Below are 19,809 nucleotides of genomic sequence, written 5' to 3'. Positions count from 1 at the left end.
ATATCTTCCTTTGCCCATACCGGATCAACCATGGACTCACGTCAGTATGGATTTTGTGTTGGGACTTCCGCTCACTCGACGGAGTATGGATTCTATTTATGTTGTCGTGGATCGATTTTCCAAAATGGCTCATTTTATTGCTTGCAAAAGAACGACCGATGCCTCTAACGTTGCGGGATTATTCTTTCGAGAGATTTATCGTCTACATGGGCTGCCTATCACTATAGTATCCGATAGAGATACTCGATTCTTGAGCCATTTTTGGCGAAGTGTGTGGCGTATGTCCAACACTAAGCTGACGTTTAGTAGTGCTTATCATCCTCAAACAGATGGGCAGACGGAGGTGGTGAACCGGTCGTTAGGGAATTTATTGCGCTGCCTTGTGAAAGCTAATTTACAGTCCTGGGATCAAGCACTTTATCAAGCTGAATTTGCTTTCAATCACTCCATTAACCGAAGTACCGGTAAGAGCCCATTTTTCATTGTTTATGGCCTACATCCGCGTTCTCCACTGGACCTTGCCCCACCTACGGAGCTTGTTAAAATTCATGGTGGTGCTGACGATTTTGTTACCAACATTCAGCATGGTCACCAACTCGCTAAACTCAAATTGTTGGAGTCTACTGCTTCCTACAAGCGCAGGGCAGACCTCCGCCGTCGCCATGTTGAATATAATGTGGGGGATTTCGTGTGGGCAGTATTGACAAAAGATCGGTTTCCCGCGGGTGAATATAACAAGTTGGCTGCTCGAAAAATTGGCCCCGTTGAAATTGTTGAAAAGATTAATCCCAACGCTTATCGTTTAAAGCTTCCCAGTCATATTCGTACGGCCGACGTATTAAAGGTACGCCATTTGTTGCCTTATACGGGTGATAATTCAGACGATGATGATTCTGCGAATTTGCGGGCAAATTCTGTTGTCGTGGGGGAGGATGATGCAGTTGCAGCTGCTGAGCACTTCTATTTGGCATGGGATCGTAACAAGAAGACTTGATTGATACAAGAAGGCTTGATTGATACCTCAAGATTTAGTTTCCTTTATTTCTTTATTTTAGCTACCATTTGTTTAGGAGTCTTAATAGTATTGTGTTTCCTTTTTGGTACTAGTAGTTGACGTAGGGTTAATTTCTTTTGAGTATTTATATTATGTTATGCATATTATGGGAGGTAGCTATTGATTGAATAAAACACAAACAGAGAATTTTCTCTCTATTGCTGCATGGCCAGTTCTTGGTGAATTGCCCCGTAGTAACTGTCCTAGCTTTGTTCTTTCTCTTTTGCTTACCACGTCCGCATCAACAGTGCTACGTTATTTAATGGTATTTTCATTGTTTCGAGCTTCAGCCAAATTCTGTAACAAGAATTTACAACCAACACTTGTGTTTCTCATACAGCACAAGTCAAAAAAGAGGCAGGTGTTTATCTAAGAAAAATAAATAACAAAATCTGTATACTAATACTGGCCTAGACGAGACCTTGTTCGACAAAAACACCTATTTGTAATTGAAATACATTTCACATGTGGGCATTTGGTCTAGTGGTATGATTCTCGCTTTGGGTGCGAGAGGTCCCGAGTTCGATTCTCGGAATGCCCCCTCCTCTTTTTTTCTCAGTTTTCTTTGTACCATTTTTGGCGTTGCTTGACAGTTGAGCGTAGACGTTAATCTTCTCTCCATCGATGGCCACAGTTGACATTCAAGAACAGAGCTTCCCCATGGTTACAATCAGGGCAACGAACAGATTTCGTGCGAGGAAGAGTTGGATCAGCTGCCGCATCATGCAATTCTTGGGTCAACTTCCCGGTTGAGTGTAGCAGCTACAGCCAAATGAGAGAGATGATTGCCCATTGAGAAAATCCAGGTATTTTAGATTGTGCTGCTTCTACATCTTCTGCAATGTTGTGGATAGTTAAATGATTAATTTGTGTTAAGAATTTTGATTACCTCAAGTTTTTGACCAACTCATTCAGTTCATAATTATTTTCCACTCAAAATAATAATACCACAGAGTACTTAAACAGCTTCAGCATCCAGCCAAAACTAGATATAAAAGGGAAATGAAATTGTTTCAATGTGCGCCGGACTTATTTTCTTCTCTTATAGGTTCGTAAAATCATAAGCACAACAGTACAACTTTTTCTACCATAAAGTTAGAGCTTGAAATGCAGCAATGCAGAAGACCCATCAAGGCCCTTGGCATAGTAATGTTGTGCATACTCCCTAGCAGTGGTTTCTCTGTATTTTGGAGGATGGTCTCCTGACAATAACTCCTTAATTGGACCATAAAGTCTGGGGAATGGCTTAAGATGTGTCCCAAATAAGCAAGCTATTGATATTCTTGGCCCGACCCTGTTCGCCAGGACCCTATGCTCCACGCTTACAAACTTGTCGTTGGATATCAGCTGTGAACTAAAACCAGTGAGAATTGTAATCAACTAAGGAGTCAAAGGAACAATTGATCCACAATCCAATTATGAAAATGCGATTAATTTTCTTGCCTGCAGAAGATCTCCAAGATTGACAATTAGTGCACCAGGTAAGGGTTGTACGTCAATCCAGTGATTATGATGAAGTATTTGGAGGCCACCAATGTGGTCTTGCAGGAGCACCGTGAGGAAGTCATTGTCGGAATGTTTGGTTGTGCCGATGGTCAATTCTGGCTCTGGACAAGCCGGATAGTAGTGGCCCACAACGGACAGTCCGGCTGCGCAATCCATGTCCTTTAAATGGTTTGTGTTTAATCCAAGAGCTTCCGATAACAATTCGAACAATAAGTAACCCAATTTCGTTACTTTCTTCGAGTATTCCACGACTATGTCTCTGCACAAAAAATGATACATAAGCAAGATGACATGCAGGAAATAGTTTGGGAAGTATAAGCATTTGAAGCTCGTAGACGATGATTACAAGGATGAACACTATTTGCATCCCGTCTTTTACTGAGTTCATCGCAAATTAAATAAATCCCGGTTAAAAATATGACATTATCAAATACACTTTTATTATACATTCTGCAACCCATGTTTAACAAAACCCTAAAAAGATAAACAGCACACATCCACACATCCTACATGATCAAAATAGTCCAAAATCCCTTGTTCTCATTCCACGGTGCTGTCAATCACCCACTACCACCATTTAAAACTAGAACAACAACAGCAGAAAAAGCTCAAGAGCTTGAGTTTGGATCCTCAAAAGGAATTGTGAAAATTATCATCAACAGCAGCACAAAGACCGCCTCATGTGGCTCCTAGCTGTTGTGTTAAGTATGTAGAGAATCAACCAATAAACAATATCTAAACAAATCAAAGTGATAAAGAGACGAGACAAGCGATATACGAGGTTCGGCACAATTTGCTTACATCCTCGGACTGTAGAAAATCAATTTCACTATATGGAGAAAATTATAAACTAAGAGAGGCTACCGAATACAAGTAGAACAAATTTACCCTATCTATTATCTCGTTCCTACAAGCTCTCGCAACAAGAAAATTAATGGAGAAACCAACAAAGACAAGAAACTCACTTACTCACAAGGCAATCAAAACCCTAAATGTCGCTCTCTTGGATCCCTCCACTCTCTCTGTTTCCCCTATGTAAGGGATATCTCTCTCTGTTTTTCTCTCTAGATGATGCGTCAAAACGAAGTTAGTTTGAAACCCCACGAACAAATACCCTTTAAATGGGTTTCACGTGCAGATTTGGGCTTGCTTTCCGGACAATCCCAAGGGGTGTCCGGACAGCTCTTCAAAATTGGTTGGTTAATCGATGTGCTAAGACCTTGGTCCAAAAGTGATGTAGCAGTTGTTCGAACAACCCCCTTGACTGTCCGGACAGCCTTACCCATATAGCGCAAATTGAGCCAACAAATCACAAATCTTCACATTGGCGAAATTTAAGCAAGTAAAAGTCTTCACCCACTCCTTCAACACTCCACCAAGAGGATATGGCCCAAAATATCCACCAAGAATGCCAACAAGCAAGCAAAAATATTCTATTTGGTACTTACCCTTATCCTCGAACCCATCGGGGGAATCCCCGTTCCGGCCAACTATAACAATGAAAACTCTAACAACTTTGTAAAAATAAATAAATAAAAATCGTAAGCTGAATCTATATATCTCATAAATAAATATTTAGATGGAGTGGTAAAGAGTTTTTTTGGAGATTAAAAAGATTTTATAATAAGTAATATTATACATAAATAACTTATAGGTAATATATACACAGTTAATACTATATGGGTTTGGTGGATTTCAACAAACTCATCTGACATCCTATGAGTGGAAGAACAAAGCCATTAAAAGAGTGGATGGAACCATGCCCATAACGTCGCACAATATCGTTCAACACTTTTATGAGGTAGGTATTTTATGTCAAATGAGCTGTATATCTATCACATGATACTGCATGATTATAGGATGACTAGCATAATTGTAGGAGAATATATCTCGCTATTAAATGTATTGATTGGTTCCCTAGAATAGTCTCTCTTAGGACTGTATATATAATTGATGTATACTTGCATATATTAAATTATCAATGAGAATATATTCTTTCCACAAACAAAGATGGTATCAGAGGAGTCAATCATGACTATCTCTTTACCAAATCCCAGCATACTTCCATAGCTTCTTTCTTCATTCGTTTTTTTTTTTTTTTTTTTTTAAATTTTTTTTAGCATGAAAGGCATAGAACTCTTATTCAATCGTAACGGATAAGAAATAAGATGGCTTTTCGCCAAAATGCAAGTTTCGCAATGAAAGTCTGATTGGGTAAATTTTGAAAACAAATCAGGAAATAAATGTTTCAAATAACCAAATGAAGCATGTCCTAAGCGCCTATGCCACAACCAAATTTCTTTCATTCTGATCGATTCGTCCCCTCTTGTATGATGTGCTAAGCTCAATTTCTTTGTGTTGTCTTCTGTCAGGTCCATATAATACACCTTTCCCCTCCTAGTACCACATCCAATCACGGCCCTGGTGAGAAGATCCTGAAGTACACAAAGTCGTTGAGTTATATGTACCTGAAGGAGACTCGGATAGAGTTTCTGAAGCAGCGGAAGCAAATGAGGCTCTGCTGGACTCCTTACCAAATCATGACTATCTCTTTACAAAATCCCAGCATACTTCCATAGCTTCTTTCTTCATTCTTTTTTTTTTTTTTTTTTTTCGCTTCGTAAAGTCACTCCTCAAACACTATTATCATGGCTACCGACGATGACCTTGGCAAAGCCACCAACAGTGATCAATCCTTGATCACAGATGGATCTTCTTCACAACCTCAAGTTGTCACAATCCAGGGAGATAACTCCAGCTTCTCAACAGGGGTCCGGCAAGATGATAACAATTATTCTCTATGGCATCAAGTCATAGAGATGAAAATTGCCGGTCGAGAAAAACATGGCTACCTGACCGGCGATATACCTCAACCAGCAACCACAGATCAGAATTACAACAAATGGCGTGCATCTGATTGCCAAGTCAAGAGTTGGTTATTCGATGCTATGCACCCAACTCAGATGAAACGGTTTATCCGTTACAATACAGCCAAACAAGTATGGGATGCTATCAAGAAGACATATTCTGATAGTTCAGATGAGGCCAAGATTTATGATCTTCACAGAAGGTCTTTCACAATGAAACAGAATGGGGCACCTATTACAAATTATTACAGTGAGCTTACTGAGATTTTTCAAGAACTTGATCAACTGAGCCCTAGTAACATGGAGCATCCAACAGACATTGAAATCAGACGCAAGGAGGTTGAACGGCTGCTAGTTTATATATTTCTCGCAGGGTTGGATAACAATTTTGATCAGATTAGAGGAGAAATCTTACGAATGGAACCCAAACCAGAACTTGAAGCAACCTATGCACATATCAAAAGAGAAAGTAACCGACAAGGAACCATGTCGGATACCAGTGTCACATCTGAATCCACGGCGTTGGCCACTACTCGATTCAAACAACCTCGACCACATCATCAGAATATTGATTCTACTCGTAATCGACCTCCAATGAAGTGCACCAAATGTGGTTTAAATAACCATACAATTAAAGGCTGTTATGAGATCATTGGTTATCCTGAGGGATGGGTTCACAAAGGGCGAAAGAAAGAGTCCAGCAGAGCCTCATTTGCTTCCGCTGCTTCAGAAACTCTATCCTAGTCTCCTTCAGGTACATATGACTCAACGACTTTGTGTACTTCAGGTAATATCTCTCAAATGCCTTCACTTACTTGTAATAGATCATGGATTATTGACACTGGCGCTACTGATCATATGACTTCTAGCTCTATTGGATTACACTCTACTAAACCATCAAGCCAAACACATGTGACTAGTGCTAATGGAACTATCTCTCCAGTATTGGAAGAAGGTTCCATATCCCTTACACCATCATTAAGCCTAGACCATGTCTTAGTGGTTCCGTCCCTTGATTATGATTTGTTGTCTGTTCCTTAAATCATTGATTCTCTTAATTGTACTGTGTGTTTTTGGCCTTCATATTGTCTCTTTCAGGATCTTCTCACCAGGGCCGTGATTGGATGTGGTACTAGGAGGGGAAAGGTGTATTATATGGACCTGACAGAAGACAACACAAAGAAATTGAGCCAAGCACATCATACAAGAGGGGACGAATCGATCAGAATGAAAGAAATTTGGTTGTGGCATAGGCGCTTAGGACATGCTTCATTTGGTTATTTGAAACATTTATTTCCTGATTTGTTTTCAAAATTTACCCAATCAGACTTTCATTGCGAAACTTGCATTTTGGCGAAAAGCCATCGTATTTCTTATCCGTCACGATTGAATAAGAGTTCTATGCCTTTCATGCTAGTTCATTCTGATGTGTGGGGACCGTCAAGAGTTCTTACACTTAGTGGTTATAAATGGTTTGTGACATTTATTGATGATTGCACCAGGATGACCTGGATCTTTCCTCTGAAACAGAAAAGTGAAGTCACTGCCAAATTCAAACAATTTCATCAATATGTCCAGACACAGTTTCAAAGGAAAATTGCTACCCTTCGGTCTGACAATGGCGGAGAATATGTCAACAATGACTTACATAATTTTTTACGCCAGAATGGTGTCGTTCATCAAACCACTTGTGCCTATACACCACAACAGAATGGTGTCGCTGAACGGAAGAATAGACATCTTCTAGAAGTTGTCCGAGCTTCTTTATTGGAGGCACATATGCCGCATCATTTTTGGGGAGAAGCTCTATGTTCTGCAGCTTATCTCATTAATCGAACACCATCCAGCACTCTCCAATATCAGACTCCATATCAGACATTGGCCAACCTTCTCACCATTCCATCCACACCAAATCTAGAACCACGTATTTTCGGTTGTGTAGTATATGTTCAGGTATACCCACATCAACGTGGCAAACTTGATCCCTGTGCTTTACGGTGTGTCTTTGTCGGGTATGCCCATACTAAGAAGGGCTACAAGTGTTTCCATCCCCCTACTCAAACCTTACATATCACGACCGATGTTGTTTTTAATGAAAACGAGTTTTATTACTCAAAGGCAGATTCTGTGTATCCTCTGCAGGGGGAGAATGATATATTTGCAGAAGATACTCAGTATAACATCCCAACTTCAGACATTTCAGGAGCTGCAGAGAAGGTCTTGGATCAAACTATGACAGAACAAACTCAAGAAATAATCGGTTCAGATCAACCTATGTCCGAGCCACAGGAGATGATGAGAGATGTATTGACTTCTGAATCACCAACTCCTCCTACAGTACCATCACCACTCATCCAATCAGGTCCTATAGATCTCCCTCAGGTAACCGAACAATCTGTAACAAACATTTTATCTGAGTCAAGTCATACTTCACCTGAGTCTATTCATACAAAGGACATAGGCTATCAATTGCCTCCTCGAATAAATAGAGGTATTCCCAAACAACAATATGATCCAGACCCCAAGTCTAAAGTTAAATATCCTATTGCCAACTATGTTTCCCTTCATAGACTATCTCCGTCATGTGCATCATTTGCATGTCAATTATCTACTGTATCTGTCCCAAGTAATGCGCAGGAAGCTTTGAAAGACCCCAAGTGGACTCATGCAATGAATGAAGAGATGAGAGCTCTCCAAAAAAATTCAACATGGGAAATGACTAATCTTCCTAAAGGGAAGAGAACCGTGGGTTGCAGGTGGATTTATACAATAAAGTACGAGGCGGATGGCACCATTGAGTGGTACAAAGCAAGACTAGTGGCAAAAGGTTATACCCAGACTTATGGGGTTGATTATGAGGAGACCTTTGCACCGGTAGCCAAGATCAACACGATTCGCGTACTTATTTCTCTAGCAGCAAACGAAAATTGGCCATTACATCAGTTTGATGTAAAAAATGCCTTCTTGCATGGTGACTTGGAAGAAGAAGTCTATATGGATCCACCACCAGGATGTAAGATGGAATCCACCCAGAACAACATGGTGTGCAAACTAAAAAAGTCTGTATATGGGTTAAAGCAATCACCAAGAGCATGGTTTGGAAGGTTCAGCAAATCAATGAAGAAGTTCGGCTACAAGCAGAGTAACTCGGACCATACACTTTTCATCAAACATAGGAAAGGTAAGGTCACTGCTCTTATTGTTTATGTTGATGACATGGTAGTTACCGGAAATGATTCAGAAGAAAAGGCAGCATTGCAACGTTATTTAGCCAGTGAATTTGAAATGAAAGATCTTGGTGCACTAAAGTATTTTTTGGGTATTGAAGTATCCCGTTCAGACAAAGGAATTTTCTCTCACAACGGAAATATATCCTTGACATTCTAACTGAAACAGGAATGTTAGCTTGTCAGCCCGCAGACACACCAATGGAGGAGAATCACAAGCTTGCTATATATCCGGACCAGGTACCAACCAACAAAGCAAGGTATCAACGTCTTGTGGGAAAGTTAATCTATCTATCACATACTAGACTAGATATAGCTTATGCGGTGAGTGTGGTGAGCCAATTCATGCATGCACTGAGTGAAGCACATATGGATGCCGTAAATCGAATTCTGAGGTACTTAAAAACAGCTCCTGGAAAAGGCTTGATGTTCTCATGTCATGGACATTTAGATGTGGAAGGGCATACGGATGCAGACTGGGCAAGTACAATTACGGACAGAAGATCAACATCCGGCTATTTTACATTTGTAGGAGGTAATCTAGTTACTTGGAGGAGTAAGAAACAAAAAGTGGTGTCAAAGTCCAATGCTGAGGCAGAGTATAGGAGTATGGCATATGGAATATGTGAACTACTCTGGATTAGATACTTGTTGAAGGATTTGGGTTTCAAATCCAAACATCCCATGAAGTTATATTGTGACAACAAGGCTGCAATTGATATTGCACATAATCCTGTACAACATGATAGAACAAAACATGTTGAAGTTGACAGACATTTCATCAAAGAAAAGCTCGAGGCTAAGATCATTGAGGTATCATTTGTGAGATCCGAACTCACTTAGCAAGTTGGGTATGGAAGATATATATGCTCCAACTTGAGGGGGAGTGTCAAATGAGCTGTATATCAATCACATGATACGTCAAATGAGCTGTATATCAATCACATGATACTGCATGATTATAGGATGACTAGCGTAATTGTAGGAGAATATATCTCGCTATTAAATGTATTGATTGGTTCCCTAGAATAGTCTCTCTTAGGACTGTATATATAATTGATGTATACTTGCATATATTAAATTATCAATGAGAATATATTCTTTCCACAAACAAAGATTTTATATATCAAGACAGAAATGTAGCATGTGCAGAAATAAATTGTGTGATTGCTACCTTGATGGATCGAACTTAGTATCTAGTTAGGTCAACCACTCTCTAGTTAATTAGGCTAACCAGTCGCGAATGTGTTCAGAGCAAATGGACATGACATACCTACAAACGACGGGAAGCTCCTCTGGGTTTGGAGGATAAGGAGCCATAGAGTAGAAGATACTGTCCCTCCAATTGGCCGCTGGCGCGCTATAAAGATCAAAGTTGCTGTTGTACACTGCCTTTTTTGCTGTAGTATCACGACCGAAGTATTGTTTCTTGACTTCAATATCTTGCTCGAAAAACCTCTTAATCCCATCCTTCATCTCCTCCAAAACACTCACAGGAATCCCATGATTCACCATTTGAAAGAACCCCCAAGTCTCGGATGCACCTCGAACTTCATCAACTATCTCCTTGCGTCGAATCGGGTCTTTATCAAGCGCTTCAAGATCTATGATAGGAATACTCGGTTGGACTACTAAATCTTCATTACCAGACGATGAATTGTTGTCCGAGACATCTTGTGGTTGATAGAACATGCGAGGGACTTTGGTTACTCCAGCGTCAACAAGTCCCTTAACTCCGGCCTTTGTTTCGTCGAAAGCTTTTAGTTCACTGGTTCTATCATAGCCTGATCTCATCGTGTCCACACCCATTTTTTCTTTTGGTTATGGCAAGAGTTATAAATGGTTTTTTACTTTTTATAGATATGAATGCAATGCAAAGGTTGGTTTATGAATGTAATGGTAAAGAGAGAGAGTGATATAGAAAGAAAGTCCAAACCAATTTTGTTTGTATGATTGTTAGGTTTGGAAAGACGTGTATCATTGTCTACCAAGTTTCATATTTTTTTGGTCAAATCAATCTTATGCCTTCGAGATTAGTGATAGGAATGTTGGAAAGTAGACCAAGTGTGAGAACAAGATGAACACCAGAAAATGAGAACAAAATCGAATAATTTGAAGCTTGCAATTGCAATGTCCTAACGACATATTTGCAACATATTCTCAAGATTGCTTAGTAGTTTAATGATGACTGTCTAGTATGATACAACATATGCTTGATTAGAAGAAAGTAATCTCCTCTATTAATCCCTTGTGAATCGTAGTGTCTCCCTCCAAAATACTAGTTATACTCAAATAATCGTACAATTTGTACAGACATGTGGTTATGTGAAAACAAGTGAAATAATAACCACTTAACTACTGATAACTTAAAACTGATATCGTAACCGACTAGAGACGTAACAGTTCAAATGGTAAATGTACATATATATAACAACTATAAAAACAAAAGATGCAAATTGGAGAGAACCACGAATAACTCAAATTACACTCACGTGTATAATATCTCATGGAGGTCTCGAGTTCAAGTCTCTCAATCCTCTTCTTCTGTATTCAAAAAAGCAAAAAAGAGACAAATTGTATGACACGTATAATTCATTCACACAAATAATAAACTACCAAATGACAATAACTACTCAACTATAACAGCCACAAAGTAAGTCAAACACTTTCATAGGTCGTACACATAATTCACAGGCACCACATAGTTCAAGACTAGTAGGGTACACACACCACCACAAGCAAGGCACCACATAATTCAAGACTAGTAGGGTACACACACCACCACAAGCAAGGCACCACATAATTCAAGACTAGTAGGGTACACACACCACCACAAGCAATAAAGTATAAACACATTATTCACATGATACACTTTCATTCACTAAAAATAAATACACTCCAACAAGGAATACTACCTTGGACTTCAGGAGATGATAAAGTATCATTTGGTTGATGGAATATATATACGAGGGACCTTGGTGATTCCAGCGTCGACGAGTTCCTTCACACCAGCTTGTCAAATAATGACTTATATTAGAAGTATTATCTAGTACTTAAAAACTCTGAAGAAAGAGGAAGTTCTGCGAGTATTACTGATATGAGTTGGTTAGTTTTGTATGAGGGTAAAGTTGTATTTTTCAGATACTTAGATAGTTAATATATAAGGGTTAGAAACTCTAGTCGAATGTACTAAGGAATTTCCTATATTGAAAACAACCACAAACCTCGAGGATGTAGGCACATTGCTGAACCTTGTAAATCCTGTGTTCTCTTCTCTCTTTCTCTTTCCGATTGCTTCTCTATATTGTTCTATAATCTGTGATTGTTTGTGAGGAGACCCGTTTTGTAAGACGGCTTTTGTGTCATCAAAGGCATTAAATTCACGATGCCTATTACGGTTCATTTGGCACATCTTATAGGATAGTATAATATTATTATCCAATGTATAAGTTAATTATTGTATAAGTTAATGTATAATATAATATTCCTATCAAGTGTATGAAAAGGATATGTATTAGACTTGTATAATACAGTTCTTATATAGTTTTTGGTTTTTTGTTAGACAAAACGATAGTATAAGATTTGTGGTAATATGTTTTAATTACCCCAACTAAAATAATTATTACTTTTAAATAATTTTATTCTTATCAATCTTTCTATAGTAATATAATAATAGAAAATTACCAAATCTCCTCCTTACATAATATCATTACAAATAACCTTGTATATAAAGTTCATCCATGTCCACCTAATATATTTTTTCTCGGTATATACAGTGCGGGCAGGGGCAGAGCCAAGAAATAATAGTGTGTGGGTTGATATTAAAACAATATGACTACGTTACGCATGAATTTTTTTGTCTGAAACAGTACTGTTGGAGACTAACTCAAAAAACAAGTCTTATATAGAAAAAAAATAAAATAGAAGAGATAGTGTTTTTTTTTATAAAGCCTTAATTGGTTGAACCCAAGCTTTGGAGCTATAGCTTTCGGGCAAAGTTGGGCTTCCAATCACAAGTGCATACAGATGAGGAGCTCAAGGAGGTAAATTGCTGTTTTTGGATCAGTAACATTAATAGAGAACGTTATCGCTTACAATAATTACAAGCAGAACTGTTTTATTCATAATGCACTATACCTCAGACAATCTTGCTTCTTCATCCACAATACTAACAAGGATTACTCTGCTGCATCTCTCACTCTCTGTCAGCAACCTCCTTACGCTTGATCGGATCTTTATCGGCTCCTTTCATGGACTCAGTGACGTGGACGTCATTGCGAATGAGTTTTTGGATTGTTTGGAGCGTCGAAAGTTTAAAAAACGAAGTTCAGTTTAACAGTTTAATGGTAAATTTAAAAGTGGCTGTAACTTTTGATCCGCTTGAAGTTATGAGACCCATAATATCTTTTTAAGGACTGAATTGAAATCCAGCTAGGGAATTTCACAGATTGAAGAGTTCCAATCAAGGCCGGAAAGTGACGTTTTCCCTGTTTACGGAGGAGTTTTAGTTTCTTTTAAATTTCTTTATTTGTTTTCAAGTAGTATTAGGTTTTCTATACTTATTAGGTTTCTTATTCATATATATATATGTCGTTAGGAGGATTTTGTAGACACAATTTTTTACTTTGCCTTTAATAAGAATCTTGATTCTTTTCCAAAACTCTTTGAGTTTTCAACTTCCGGTTGCGTCACTCAGATATCCTTGTATATATAGAGATTACAGACTCAAGTTCAAGAGTAAGTTTTGAGTTCATACCATCAAATAACGACAAGAAAACAATACGCAGGCCGCCAAGATGAAACTAAACTATAAACCAAGGCTTAATATTAAAAAAAAAATGAAACGAAATTGTTTCAAGGTGCGCTGAAACTTATTTTCTTCTCTTACGTATATACATGTTCATAATAAGCACAACAGTACAAATTTGTCTACTATAATTAGAGCTTGAAATGTAGCAATGCAGAAGTCCCATCAAGGCCCTTGGCATTGAAATGTTCCACATACTCTCTCACGGTAGTTTCTCTGTATTTTGGAGGATTGTCTTCTGACAATAACTCCTTAATTGGACCATAAAGTCTAGGGAATGGCTTAACATGTGTCCCAAAAAAGCATGCCACTGATATTCTTGGCCCTGCCCGGTTCGCCAGGACCCTATGCTCCACGCTTAAAAACTTGTCGTTCGACATAAGCTGAATGAAAACCAGTGAGAAATTTAATCAATTAAGGTGTCAAAGGAACAAATGATCCGCGATCCAACTATGAACATGCAAATAATTTTCTTGCCTGCAGAAGATCACCAATGTTGACAATTAGTGCACCGGGTAAGGGTTGTACATCAATCCACTGATTTTGATGTAGAACTTGGAGGCCACCAATGTGGTCTTGCAGGAGCACCGTGAGGAAGTCATTGTCGGCATGTTTGGTTGTGCCGATGGTCAATTCTGGCTCCGGACACGCCGGATAGTAGTGGCCCAAAACGGACAGTCCTACTGCGCAATCCATGTCCTTTAAATAGTTTGTGTTTAATCCAAGAGCTTCCGATAACAATTCGAACAATAAGTATCCCAACTTCGTTACTCTCTTCGAGTATTCCACAAGTATTTCTCTTCATATCAAATGTTACAATATAACCTAATCATGCTTCCAGGCATATGTATGAAATATTATCGGGAGTATAAGCATTTGAAGCTCTTATACAACGTGACATGACAGCTGTTAATGGATTTCGCGCTATGCAATTTCTTAAAGTTTAAAATTTATAGTGGAGAAAAAGTCAAACAAATGTAAAAAATAAAAATGTGATATGATGTGATAAATCTCGAAAAATAAAAATGTGGAATGATGTGACAAACCTCGAAAAATATTGGATTCAAATTGTAAATTCTACAATTTTAAATGAATTGTGGAGCCCCCTTTTTCCACGTTAACATAGATATGAGTCATGACATTGGGTCGGCCCATCAAATAGATGACAATTCTTACTCGACCCACCCCAACCCGAAGACGCCGACCCGCGCTGATTTTCCCCTATCTGACTTTGGGACGAGATGGGGACGGGGCAAAGAAACTCAACCTACATATGAGGCAGGTCAGTGACGGATCTACTTCCCACCCACACCTGCAATTGACCCGTCCCAACTAATAATATTTTTAAATTTATATCTATTTACCTAAGTTTTCTAAATTTCTTTTATACTTTGATATTGTTATTAAAGTCCAAGTAAAAGTGGCTGAAAACAGATTTCTTAATTTAAACACTTAATTTAATTTATGTTGTTAAAACCCCAAATCTTAAGTCAAATTAATAATCATCCTTAATTTATTTGTATGTTTGTTGGATTATACAAGTTCATTTGGTAGATTAATGTGGATATTAATTATGATAGGATCGAGTTATGACCAGATCAAGTAAATACCGAGATTAATCGGGGTAGGACGGGGCCCACATGGGACGGATTGTGAAAATTGCCACAATACGGACATGACATATAAATAGAGATATGGGGCGTGAACGGAGTGGCCATGATCTGCACCATTACCATCCATCAAACAGGTAGTAGAATAATGCCATTAAGAAAGTGGAATGGACGCATGCCCAAAAACGTGGCATAATATGGTTGACTAGCTTTGTGAGGTAGATGTTTTATTTATCAAGACAGAAATCTAGGATGTGTAGAAATAATGTGTGATTGCTATTTTTTTTTTTATAATCGAGAATAACTCAGTAAGCATATCTTTGAACACCCACTATATCCATACTCAGAATAAGTTAGGCACGTGCAAATTTGTCTAATAAATTAATTGAGTCGGATGCAAACTATTTGGAATTAGTGGCGCCAATTTATAATCGAATCTTTGACCTCGGGCGAGTGAGTTTTGTACATTCTAAATCCGAAGAGATAACATAGTAGATTATCGCCAAGTGATTTGTGTGATTGAACCAAATTAACTCTTTCTAGTTAGGCAAACTTAGGCTAACCAGTTGCGAATTTGTTCATATCAGCAAATTATCACAGGAGTATGACATACCTGCAAACGACGGGAAGCTCCTCTGGGTTTGGAGGATCTGGAGCCATATAGTATAAGATTGTGTCCCTCCAATTAGCCGCTGGCGCGCTATAAAGATCAAAATTGCTGTTGTACACTGCCTTTTTTGTTTTAGTATCACGACCGAAGTATTGTTTCTTGACTTCAATATCTTGCTCGAAGAACCTCTTAGTCCCATCCTTCATCTCCTCCAAAACACTCACAGGAATCCCATGATTCACCACTTGAAAGAACCCCCAAGTCTCGGATGCACCTCGGACCTCATCAACTATCTCCTTGCGTCGAATCGGGTATTTATCAAGGGCTTCAAGATCTATGATAGGAATACTCGGTTGGACTACTAAATCTTCATTACCAGACGATGAATTGTCGTTCGAGACATCTTGTGGTTGATAAAACATGCGAGGGACTTTGGTTACTCCAGCGTCAACAAGTCCCTTAACTCCGGCTTTTGTTTCGTCGAAAGCTTTTAGTTCACTGGTTCTATCGTAGCCTGATTTCGCCGTTTCCGCACCCATTTGTTTTTGGCAAGATTTAGAAATGGTTGTTATAGATCTGAATCAATGCAAAGGGTGGTTTATGAATGCAATGGTAAAGAGCGAGAGTGATATAGAAAGGAAAAAGACAACCAATTAAATTAAGTTATCATGACTTTTATTTTTGGAAAGACGTGTACCATTGTCTACCAAGTTTCTTTTTCTTTTCTAAATCAATAGGTGACAAAATTATCTGACAAATAGTCATTACATAACATTTGTTGAGATCATAAATGCCAAGATATGGAAATTAACCGAAGTTATACATGTTCATAATTTTTGCATCTATAATCATCCACAACTAGGTGACATACCAACTAAACATTCCAACATAACAATTTCAAAAATTAAAATGATATGTGTCCATAATCTATATGGCATGCTAACTCTAAATGGTTCCCACAGTTTCCCCCATGCCACCTAATTATGGTCTCCACATTTTCCTCATGTCACCTAGTTATGGACACATTATGGATGCATAAATTATGTACACGTAGTGTTTCCGTTTCAAAAAATTTAAAAAAGATATGTCATATCTCTTTTATCTCTAAAATATTCTCTCTTCTCTCCATCCATTCCCCCATTCTCTCTACCTTCTCTACATCTCCCCTTTCTATTTTCTTTCCCTATCATCTTCGTAGCTGTCGAACCAGGCCCAAGTAGTAGGCGACAGTGATGACAGTGAAGGGTATTTGAGATTTTGATTTGGGTTTTCATGGGTGTTTAAGATTTCGGCTTGGGTTTTGTTTGGGTTTTCATGGTTATTTGATATTCTGGTTGGAGTTTTGTTTGGATTTTCATGGGTATTTCAGATTTTGGTTTTGGTTTTCATGGGTTTTTGAGATTTCGGCGTGGGTTTTTATGGGTCTTTAAGATCTCGGTCTAGGTTTCATGGGTGTTGTAATAATGTCATTGTGAATCCACTGATATGGATTGAAATTAATTTTAGATGTAAATTTATAAGATTTTATGCTCTGCCTTCTTATTACACTTTGAATGTAATTAGTTACGCTATAAATGTAATAAGCCACTAGTGAGTAAACTTGATAAATTGACTTATTTTAGTTAGGCAGAAGCTTATTACACTTTAAATTTAAATGTCACATCGTCAATGAAATAAGACACTTGTGATTAAACTTGACAGTGGTGGCTTAGTAAGTTTGGGGGGTAAAGTTGTATTTTTCAAGTACTTAGGTAGCTAGTATATAAGGGTTAAAAACCCTAGCCGAATGTACTAAGGAATTTCATGTATTGAACACAACCGCAAACCCTGAGGATGTACGTAGGAACATTGCCGAACCTCGTAAATCCTGTGTTATTCTTCTCTCTTTCTCTTTTCGATTGCTTCTCTATATTGTTCTATAGTCTGTGATTGTTTGTGAGAAAACCCGTTTTGCAACACGGCTTTTGTGTCGCCAAAGGCATTAAATTCACTGTCTATTTGGATTCATTTGGCACATCGTATAGGATAGTATGACATCGTATAAGATAGTATAATATTGTTATTCAATGTATAAATTAATTATTGTATAAGTTTATGTATAATATAATAATCCTACCAAGTGTATGAAAAGGATATGATATTAGACTTGTATTGTTTTATTTTGATAACAAAAAAATAGATGGCGTGGGACCCGTTGAAGAGAAGGTAGAAGCAAAGTCAGTGTTGGATTTCTTGTCTTTGGTGGAGTACACGACACATATGTTGGATATATATACATATACGTGTATGTATATATGTTGACAAATGACAACGAACATAGGTCTCGTGTAGTGTTAAAAGGGTGTAGTGTTAAAAGGCAAGGTTAACACTAACACTTTTCTTGTTTTTCTTTTAAAGGGTGAGCCATGAGTGGTATGTGAGTGCTGAGAGTTAGCTTAAGAATAAGTATTACAAAGGGAGAGGAAGGTAGAGAAAAACTTTATGGTTTATCTCTTGAGTGTCATTAGGTTCTTGGGTGAGAGAAAATTGAGTATATAGTGAATTTTTTCTTGATTGTCTTTCGACAACGGCCGTGGTTTTTCCTCCGGTCTTGGAGGTTTTCCACGTATATTCTTGTATTGATTGTTGCACTTTTCTATTTCAATTTTCTCTTTTTTCCTGTGTCATCTCTGTCAAGGAGGATCGTGGGTCTAAATTTTCAACAATTGGTATCAGAGCTCTTGGATTCAGTTTCTTGGGCAGTTAAAGATACCATAAAGCACATAAAGCAGACATGTCAAAAGTGAAAGTCGACATCGAGAAATTTGATGGGAGGATGAATTTTGGCTTGTGGCAAATACAAGTCAAGGAAAATCTTAGTAGGTATACTGTTTATGGTGGAATATGATTGTTGGTTAAGACAACGTATATCGAAAGCTATGGAGGACAATTCTTGGTGGAGAGAGTTGTGACTGTCGGTGAACACGGTGGTTTAGCAAATACTATGGGTTTTTTGATCAAGGTGAAGAATTGTTGTATTTTGATAAAAAAAAATATGGCGTGGGACCCGTTGAAGAGAAGGTAGAAGCAAAGTTAGTGTTGGATTTCTTGTCTTTGGTGGAGTACACGACACATATGTTTGATATATATACATATACGTATATGTATATATGTTGACAAATGACAACTAACATAGGTTTCGTGTAGTGTTAAAAGGGTGTAGAGCTAAAAGGCAAGGTTAACACAAACACTTTTCTTATTTTTCTTTTTAAAGGGTGAGCCGTGAGTGGTATGTGAGTGCCGAGAGTTAGCTTAAGAACAAGTATTACAAAGAGAGAGCAAGGTAGAGAAAAACTTTGTAGTTTATCTCTTGGGTGTAATTGGGTTCTTAGGTGAGAGAAAATTGAGTGTGATTATACAAATTTTCTACATAGTGAATTTCCTCTTGGTTGTCTTTCGACAACGGCCGTGATTTTTCCTCCGGTTTTGGAGGTTTTCCACATATATTCTTGTATTGATTGTTGCATTTTTCTATTTCAATTATCTCTTTATTCGTGTGACATCTCTATCAAGAAGGATCGTGGGTCTAAATTCCCAACATGTATACTATAACTATTTATTCAAGTGGTGTTTTGTTACACTTACATAATGTTAGTGGTTGATTTGTTACAATGTTTATCTTGACAATTGTGAATTATATTTACACAAATAAAAAAAAAATTCCACCTGTACACTTGGTGGTTAAAAAACGGTTACATTTGACTTTTAATGTGCCACATCATCCAATTGATTGACTTGAAATAACTCAAATCTGTTTGTGTAACACTGGTGCAACCTCAATGGCCATAGTGTAACTTTTGAAACGTTGAGGGGTGAGTTTTTCTAGGGGGTATTTACCACTATACAACTCCTTGAGATAATATTTCAATTAATATTAATCTTGATGTTCTGTCTCATAAAGTAACCTAAAATGTTAATATAAATAAAGAAGGCTATCATACATACAAGTAAAAAATATGAACTTAACTTATCATATTCAAGGTGGTGAATGAAAATTGAAGCACAAATTACATTTAACGAGACAACTCAGACAAGTACGAGTATTCTTGTTAGGGCTATTTAACGAGTACGAGATGTATTTGATGAGTT

General features: G+C 37.9%; 2 protein-coding genes and 1 non-coding gene across 3 annotated transcripts; 1 reads left to right on the top strand and 2 right to left on the bottom strand.

Annotated features, from left to right (window-relative positions):
* The first annotated feature begins 1,523 nt into the window (after window positions 1–1,523).
* Window positions 1,524–1,595, top strand: TRNAP-UGG. Its single transcript has one exon. It is a non-coding gene; the product is annotated as a tRNA-Pro (tRNA).
* Window positions 1,596–1,964: 369 nt separating this feature from the next.
* LOC120014883 (1-aminocyclopropane-1-carboxylate oxidase homolog 1-like) lies at window positions 1,965–10,533 on the bottom strand. Its single transcript, XM_038866991.1, has 3 exons — window positions 9,928–10,533; window positions 2,498–2,819; window positions 1,965–2,401 (listed from the first exon to the last, which is right to left on the bottom strand). The coding sequence occupies exons 1-3, from the start codon at window positions 10,461–10,463 to the stop codon at window positions 2,150–2,152; spliced, it is 1,110 nt and encodes a 369-aa protein (XP_038722919.1). The 5' UTR covers window positions 10,464–10,533; the 3' UTR covers window positions 1,965–2,149.
* A 2,919-nt stretch (window positions 10,534–13,452) lies between these two features.
* Window positions 13,453–16,316, bottom strand: LOC120014881 (1-aminocyclopropane-1-carboxylate oxidase homolog 1-like). Its single transcript, XM_038866988.1, has 3 exons — window positions 15,685–16,316; window positions 13,939–14,260; window positions 13,453–13,844 (listed from the first exon to the last, which is right to left on the bottom strand). Exons 1-3 carry the CDS (start codon window positions 16,218–16,220, stop codon window positions 13,593–13,595), a joined length of 1,110 nt encoding a protein of 369 aa, XP_038722916.1. The 5' UTR covers window positions 16,221–16,316; the 3' UTR covers window positions 13,453–13,592.
* Between the last annotated feature and the right edge of the window lie 3,493 nt (window positions 16,317–19,809).

Source organism: Tripterygium wilfordii, chromosome 14, assembly GCF_013401445.1.
Source record: "Tripterygium wilfordii isolate XIE 37 chromosome 14, ASM1340144v1, whole genome shotgun sequence".
Classification (NCBI taxonomy): Eukaryota; Viridiplantae; Streptophyta; class Magnoliopsida; order Celastrales; family Celastraceae; genus Tripterygium; species Tripterygium wilfordii.
Note: the sequence above shows the minus strand (reverse complement) of the source record. Positions and strands in the feature narration are given on the sequence as shown.